The 8,545-nt window shown below is 46.0% G+C and overlaps 2 protein-coding genes across 2 annotated transcripts; one reads left to right on the forward strand and one right to left on the reverse strand.

Moving 5' to 3' along the window:
- Window positions 1-1,296: 1,296 nt before the first annotated feature.
- On the reverse strand, window positions 1,297-2,889 carry F5147DRAFT_808084 (uncharacterized protein; the record flags this gene model as incomplete). Its single annotated transcript, XM_041443390.1, has 2 exons — window positions 1,297-1,652; window positions 1,704-2,889. 2 exons carry the CDS (start codon window positions 2,887-2,889, stop codon window positions 1,297-1,299), a joined length of 1,542 nt encoding a protein of 513 aa, XP_041284217.1.
- Window positions 2,890-3,120: 231 nt separating this feature from the next.
- On the forward strand, window positions 3,121-4,377 carry F5147DRAFT_808085 (uncharacterized protein; the record flags this gene model as incomplete). The annotated part of the gene is made up of 6 exons (XM_041443391.1): window positions 3,121-3,260; window positions 3,310-3,574; window positions 3,637-3,786; window positions 3,842-4,021; window positions 4,071-4,246; window positions 4,298-4,377. 6 exons carry the CDS (start codon window positions 3,121-3,123, stop codon window positions 4,374-4,376), a joined length of 990 nt encoding a protein of 329 aa, XP_041284218.1.
- Window positions 4,378-8,545: the final 4,168 nt, after the last annotated feature.

An 8,545-nucleotide genomic window follows, 5' to 3' on the forward strand; every position in this document is an offset into this window, starting at 1 on the left:
GTTAGCATGCCATGGTAACCTTTGGCAAAACCAGCGCCCGCATATGCAAACAGGTATTGCCATTTGCACTGGAAAGTATCGAAATCGGCCTTGTCTTCTAGACTAGGGTAGTTTTCGATAATCAAGTCTTGTCGACATTGGCATCAAGCGACGTCCCCATTCGCGCAGCGTCCGCGGGTAGTCTACACGTACACAATGATTAGTTATTGAGAACGCCATGTAAAGCAAAAGCACCTACAAGCTGCGCAATTTTCAACACCCTCGAGCATGAAATGCCCTTTTGAACCAGTGTTGGCGGTAATGAGCGCTGTGGCACTAGGGAGGTAAGAATTAGGCCACATCTATTTGCGCATGAAATCCTCAGGCCGAAATCTTTTGGTTAGCGTGTCACGGTGAAATGCAAACAACGTACTGATAGCCAGAGTACCGCGATTCTGGGAATATTGATGCACTAACCACAGCCGCTGCATTGCTGGACTTTAGAGCAAAGTCGGCAAGTTTGAAGTGGTAGTGCTTATAAGAGGAATTTCGTGGTCGTCCATGAGATGAACACGAATGACATCTTCAAGTTGCAGACCAGCCTTAACTTAATGCATTCCTCAGCAAGAGCCTTTTGTTCTTTTGACAAAGTCAAAGTGTCGACTTCGCAGCTAAACGTGCGAGCAGTCTGAAAGAAATCTAATCTCCACAAACACCTCCTTCGGCTTCGGTACCACAGGGCATCATCGATCATGGAGTCCGAGGCCTGAGTTTATTTGATTAAAGCTAAAAATAACACTACGTAGCGATAGATTCCCATTTACGGCTGTTACCTGGCTTTGCCACTGTTTCATTCGGTCATTAGTCTCCAACCTTGGTACACCGATCTCTGGCTGCCACTGCATGTGACCACAGTTCATCATTGCTATAGGAGACATAGGATCTCTGATCGTCCTGCAAATTTTGCGGAATGTGCAGATGTTTGTACTGGGACCACGCCGCCTTATCCGTTGTGCCACTAGTGTTCAAGAATTCAACGCTAACCTAGCTTCAAGTTGTGACCGGCTCCGGACGAAGTAGAAACCGGCATGTCTATTGCCTTCCAGGAGTAGTACACCCCTGGACATTAACACTTTTGGTGGTTCAGCCTGGGAGCACGAGAAGTTTGTGCGAAGCTTCGTTGTGGTAACTATTCGGTGTTCCAACGTCGAGCAATACCATGTCTGAAACATCAGGGAAAACCTCCCGCGGGAATTTTGCAAATGCGACAAAAATTTCTCGAAATTCGCATAATATTTTCAAAAGTTGTCAACAAAGCTAGTAAATAGTTGCGTATGCGTGACGATCAGTGAATGGGCTAACAAAAAAGTCTCTACACAGTTCCAAAACGTTGCTGCTAGTCCAATCCCGAGGCGCAGAGCGGCCAAATTTCGGTATAAGATGTACACTGCGTCGAATATCTTTCACAGATATTATACTAACTAGCTGTTCCCCATTTTCGTATGATCGCGAGACCTTGTGCATACCATGATTTCTCTCGCTTGTCCCGGTGAATGGCGAAAACCACTCGACGTAGGCCAAATGTTTAGGGATCAAGATATGGGAGGGAAAAAGGCTAGCGTGATGTTTCTCGGGTATCGAAAATATAACCCGCACTTGGGCTACACGGTAACCTTGTATGATTCATCAGTGACTTGAAACAGTCAACCAAATGATATACAGACCTTCCACACTCTTCTCTCCCCCATTGCCACAGTTGACAAGAACTGTATCGAAACGTCCTGGCACGGTATTCCCTCGCTTATCTCTTCGTGCAGGCTGACAGTGAACTGAATCAATGGTAACACTTTCATCTTTATGGCCAGCGGAGTCGACCGCATTGTACCTGACCTTATGGAAAATAGGAAGCGAGGCGAAGGGGATATATACATGTCCAGCGGCATGTTCCACCTGAGCTCGAGTTGTTGCGTCTGGGCGAGTGTGAAGCACAATATAACGAGCAAGGGCAGCTCGAAAAAAAGAGGCACCATAGTCGTCTCTAAGGGAGTCGATGGTAGCGGCCTTGACAGATGGATGTTTTGTCATCTTGTATTCCCTGGCATACTGCATATCTGGCGGTAGACGCGATTGCGGCAATGGATCACCAGCGAGGCGCCAATGAACATAACTGGCGTGCCATAGAATCTTCTCCTGCCGTTCAAGCCACAGAGTCATTTGACTGTACTCGTCCTTGTGGTTTGTTGCACGATATGCATCCTTGGCGAGGTCGATATGAAGTCGTTCGGTATATTCTGTATTATAGTTGTCAGTCGTGCCATACTCTTGAATCATATGGAGGTAGTGCCGGTAGGAGTGAAGCTTTGGAAGATTAAACTGCGTTCGGATGCCAAGTGTGACAAATATGTCTTTGTTGTCATGAAAACGGGTCAAAGCTTCATCAAGGAGTTGCAGTGTCTCCGCTGAGTGACATGGATACTGTGCTAAGTACAGGAAGTCGAGGAGTCCGCGAAGAGTTCGAACAAGCTTAGCGCTTGAAATGTTGTTGGGAAGGGGAATGTCGATAATAACACCCAGAAGAAAGCGGCAAATCTGATTGTGCTCAGCACCACTGACTCTTGCGAGACTAGAGATGCCCTTGTTGAAGATGCGAATATTATGGTTTGGAGGGAGTCGACGGCAACGGGCATCAATCTCTGCTTCTCCAAAAGCCGATTTGATCCAAGCAATCATGTGTTTCACGAGTCCTTGATATAGCTGGTGCAATACGTCGGGGGTAATCGCATGGAAGATATTCGACTTCGGAAGACACTGCAGATTTCGAGACTGTGTGGCATGGCGGTGATATCCAGCCACAGTCAGGCCTTCTTTTCCACATGGACGACATTTTATGTTGCCTCTGATACTGTGCATTGTCGAGGATGCGATGGAAATGTTGGCTTTGGTGCTTAAGTGGTGAGTGGTGACGAAACGAGGTAGCCGAGGTAGATTTAGTGTTTAGCTTGCGGGCGGAACATGAACCTTCTTCAATTCGAACCACTTGTTACAGGTTGTCTTCCCCCATCAAAATTTCCCTCTTTTAATTCGCTTCTTGCTTCACACTCATTTCGTCAGTCTTTTTCTTACAACTATATTTTACTTACCATGCCTCCAAAGGCTCCTGTGACACCCGGAGAAAAAGCTGCAGCAAAACGGCTGCAGAAGAAGGTTGAAATGGCATCCGCACACTCTGCTCAAGCAGCCACCCCTTCCGAAATTGAAACCTCAGAGAGCGTTGGTAGTAGGTTTTTTTTTAATGGATGAAGTGAATCTTTATGTCTCCTAACACCGCAGGGCCAATACGTTAACACATCTTGTGTGGAACGGCAACAACACAATCAATCTCCTCAGTCAACAACCTCATATCCAAGTAATTCTTCATGCTGCCATTCAGCTTGTCGAACGAGAGCTGGTATTTGAGTGCTACTTTCCACGACCGAAACATCGCCACACCATGATGGTCAACTTAGTACTTGAAGCCGCATCATCAGCAGAGCATAAAGAAGTCTTACAGCGCTTGGAACAAGACCAAGCTTACATGAAAGCTTTCACCAGAGTGGTGAGTTTCTTGTCAATACTTTCGCAACCCACAATTCTCATGCAAGTGGTGCTACTGATTAGCCAGATGGGCGTATTGGGTTGATTCGCAAGAAACTCAAGGAGATTTCGGATCGCGTCGTTCCTGGTGCATATGGGGTCAAGACGGGTGATGACGAGAAGATCAACCGCCTGCTCAATCTCCTGACTTTCATTTACAAGTTTGACACCAAGGTTCGGTTTAGCTCATCGCAAATGTTGATCCTCTTTGACTTTTAGGACATGACAGGGCAATCCCATCTTGAGTCAGCCATTTGACCATCCCGCTATCAACACTGTATGCCAGTTAGCCTTTTTTACGAGTCAGGACCAGGTTGGGAAGAAGTATAAGGATCGGTTTGTCTCTGTGCTTGATGACAACGATGAACCCGAGATCCCGAGTGCCATGGTCTCAGCTGTGGTTACTGCGGTGCGTCGTATTCTAACTATTCAAGCGCTATCTCACTGTGTTCTACCAGATTTTTTCTTCCCTACTTGATCTGAAGTCCGTTGTTGATGTAGGTCGCGAGCGTGGTGATTTCGGGCAAAGTCTCATCGGCATGTTTGACAACAATATGGAAATGCTCAACGGAATCTACACCAAGGGCCCGCATGTTTACCATTCTCTCATGGCTCGAAAATACAAGGCTGTTAGGTATGTGCTAGTCTCGCATCTTTGTTGCATGCTGCTCATAACTTTCTGCAGCAATGTGGTTGACTTTGCATCCGCCAAGTTGAAAGCAGCATTTGCGCGAATCGATTTCGATGGGATGAGTATCGACTAGGGCATTCCTGATAGCACAAGAACTTTGCGTTACAACTTTTGTCTCATTTCCTCGTTTTCATATCTTGTGATTTGCGATATTCTAGTATATACCCTGATTTAATCACATTATAATCATTTTGTTGTATTCATGTGGATTTTTGTAAATTTTCACCCATCCGTAGAGGGACTTGGAATATTTTAATGTATTTTCAGAAAGTCAGAAAATTTCAGAAAATCTTATGAAATCTTCGCGGGAGGTTTTCCCTGATGAACACTTATACTCATGCTAAGGATGGAACAGATGTTGGGAGATGTAACCTCCCGGAGGATATGGAGAAGCATAGCCAATGGAAATGCGTTAAGATGGCGCTAACGCTCTAGCATCGACTTTATAGATTGCCCGAGGACGCATCATGCATATCGTATCGATACCATTACTGAAATCGGTTTACCACTCACATTTTGAAACCACGAAGAATAGCGTATTGCACGGATACATCTTTACTAGCCGCCCATGCACTGGTTTGGTCATCGACGTTTCAGCTTGCTCGCGTACCAGGAATATCGATCACCGCAACACCAGCATCCGCTTCAAGGGCTGTATCAGGCAATATGCAAGAGTGCGGGGGGCACGCACGGTACTACTATCAGATCCCTAGTATCATATTGTCATGCAGATTGGCCTCGCCATGGGCCCGATCATATTTATTATCCAGTGCACATTCCTCGTGCCTGGCCTCACCCGAATTATGCACTAGTAAAGGGCCTTTGACCAAGCATAGCGCGGCAAATATGGATGACTTGGTCAGCGAGGTGACTCGTTCGTGGTGTAGTTCTCAGCATTATACATGGCCTGAGTCACACTGGTCTCCCCTATGGTTACGCTTGTGCAGCGCATGGGCGCCATGCTAAATCCTATGTCAGATGCATCGCATCACACCGGCGTGCAAGACATGCATAAAGGCCACCATTCGTCTTTGTGAGACCCTACAAAGATTTTCTAACTTACATTATTGTTTATTATTCCTGATTCTTCACGATGCGCATCTCGACTGTTGTTCTTGTATTCATTTCAATGATGCTGGGTATCATTGGAGTCAATGCACACCCCGCATGTAAGCATAATTGTGAACTTCTTCCCTCCCGAGTCTGATGATGACGCAGTAGCAGTTCGTGGATCTAATGAGATTAACGCTTCGGGCATGCCACCGCGACGTGTCGAGCCGTCAATGACTGTAGCTGCAAATGGCCTACCCCCGGCTTGACTGGGAGTTTTCTGGCCACCGCAATGAATTCTCTTGACAATCATTACTATACCCAGTTTGCGCCATAAACGATATTCCATGTTAATTATAATTCCTACCGAGTCTAGCTAGCTTGGAGAAATCAGCCATTATCATCGAAAGTCCTTATCCCTTACCTAATACACGATACCCGCTCTTAGTTCGTGTTACCCCTGAATTTTGCATTACTATCAGTTACAATTGGTTAATATTATTAGCATCATGGGGCGTGGACGTACTTGTAATAGTAGGGAATATTTGAATACCAAATTCTGTTTGGAGCTTCCGGTTTTCCTCTGTTTTCCTGTGCCGCGTCAGACATATACAAGAGTTCGAGCATGTACTATCGTTTCGCTAGTGGACTGTCATAGCATTTATGTGCCTCGGCTTGAGTTCGTCGAAAGGGCTCGACTATCGCCAATTGTGCACATCAAGTTTTCCTCCGGTTTGCGCTGAGTGCTCTGCTACAACCCAAACTGTCATTAAGGTTGCAAGCATAATGCTAAAGATTGCTGGCCTGACAACTTCAAAATGAACTCGGGACTGCAGGCGTAGGCGGTGGCTAGTGCCAGCATCCCCAGAGCACGTGCATGTGCATCAGCATTAAGCTCGTAACCTTGTGTCCCGAAACACATAAAGGGCACGATTTTTCTTCAATCAAATCCGGCAATATTTACTTTCAATCTTCCGCTCCCTCACAATGCGCATCTCATCTGTTGTTCTTATATCTGTCGCAATGATGCTGACCATCATCGGAGTTACTGCCTCCCCAATCGCTGAGGCCTCCGTCGAGAGTGAGTGGAATTAAATTATGAGCTAGCTCTGGTCCCGAGTCTGATGATGACGCGGTAGATGTGCAGCGTCAAGTACCGAGGGAACCAGGAAGGGGAGGATACACCAAAGAATGAGCATCTTGGACGAATAGTCGAATACTGAATCCTGCTTGGAGGTGCCCATAACCTTGGTGTTCCTTGTGCTGCGTCAGATAATATACATGAATTCGAACACCTACCATCGCTTCGTTATGGGATTGTAATGTAAGCAATGAGCTTTGGATCGCTGAAAGGGCCTACCCATGGCTGTCACCGGTTTCGGAGCGTTCGGCCACAACCAAAACTAGTATTTAAAGGCATTTTCAAGTATGATGGCGAAGCTTGGTGACCTGACAACATCAAAATGCACTCAAGTCTGCAGGAATAGGCGGTGGAGTATTTAGAGCATATGGAATGCATTGAGCCTGTAAGCTTGTCGCGAAAAGACATCAAACAAGTACGGTTCGCCTTCAATCAAACTCAGAAATATTTTCCTCCAAGTTCCCAGTCCTTCAGAACCACAATGCGTGTCTCAACTGTTTTTGTATCTGTCGCAATGATGCCCGCTAAGCACCATCGGAGCTTGTGAGTTAGTCGCCTACGATAAGCCTGAATCAGTGGGTTAACTCATGAGGAATTTTCGATCACCAACATAGGAACGTGGCGCGAAGACCCCCAAGGATGACATAGATACAGACTCCAAGCGGAATGAGGAAGCTGGCGGCATGAATGTTCATCCCAGTGATGGCATTGACAACTGCACTGCCACCAAGGAGTAACATACTCGAGACAATAAGATTGACGACCAGTCCAAAAGTCGCGAACATGAAGTGTGCTGTATTGCTGTAAACGAACGTGAACAATCTCGAGGAAGGTGTGACAGTATGGTGCGATCTGTTTAACCCTCACGGCGAGAATTGCCATAACGAATATTTGAATCGTAACCTACCAGCACTTAATGATAGCCAGCACATAAACCATACTCGTAGGTCACTGTGGAGCTTTGTAAGAGTGTTGCCGCCCAGGTCCATGCCGACACGATGCCAGAAGCAATAAAACCGGGTTTGACGCTGCGTGATGCTGTATTGAACTCCTCGGAAGTGGAGATTTTGTAGGTTGTATATAGCGATTTTGATTCTTGAAGGGTTGGCAAATGTAAGGCGGCTACTTGAGTTCGAAGGGGAATGTGAGCAAAGTTGATTTAGATATGAAAACAAGAGAAATGATGAGACGAGAAACGAGACAGATACGTTCTAAAGATTTTCTGAGGATCTTGGAGCGGGGGTCTGAGTATAGGATTCGCTGGTAGATATGAGAGTACATGGACTGTATATAAACGCGAAACGGTAAGGGTCCTCGGTATGGCTTGACCAAACGATTAGGTGAAACGGAGAAGTGGCGTTGAACCTGATAGGTGGCTAATGCGAGCAAAAGAGAGAGTACGAGAGACTGAATGAGTGGCGGTATGAAAGAGTTCGGTTTGGATAGAATGACGAGAATTTTGTAGCGGTTTTGATAGATTTCGGTACGGCAAAGTGAAAATGGAGAAATTGTGACGAAAGGAAAGAGTCCGAGGGTCGATAATAGCAAGGGTTTGATGTAAGTAGCGAGTGTAACGGTTATGTGAGTTGAAAACGATGATGAAAGAATGAGAGAAGGAAAAGAAATGTATCCGCGTGACTCGCGTAAAGCTTGTTCGCATCAGTGAGTCACGTGGACTATTGCGAACGCTGGACCGTCGCTGGTAGAATCTATGATTTCCTTTTGAGGTGCGGGCCGTGCGTAGAGGATACTACTATGCAATCCTTACACTGCAAATCCATCATGATGATAGTGAAAACAAACCGATACCGAGCACGACGCGTGAATTTACTGATGTAAGTCATAATTTCGATACAGTTATTTTCTCGCACATGTACTAGCTTTGTTCTTGCTTTACATAGTAAATTCGGCTATTAGTCTCCAACCTTGGTACACCGATCTGTGGCTGCCACTGCATGTGACCACAGTTCATCATTGCTACAGGATACATAGGATCTCTGATCTATATTAGTACTAGTAGCGGCCCGGTGTCCTTCAATTTCTGTGGAATG

The sequence above is a fragment of the Suillus discolor genome (genome assembly GCF_016758755.1).
Source record: "Suillus discolor strain FC423 chromosome Unknown F5147scaffold_411, whole genome shotgun sequence".
NCBI lineage: Eukaryota > Fungi > Basidiomycota > Agaricomycetes > Boletales > Suillaceae > Suillus > Suillus discolor.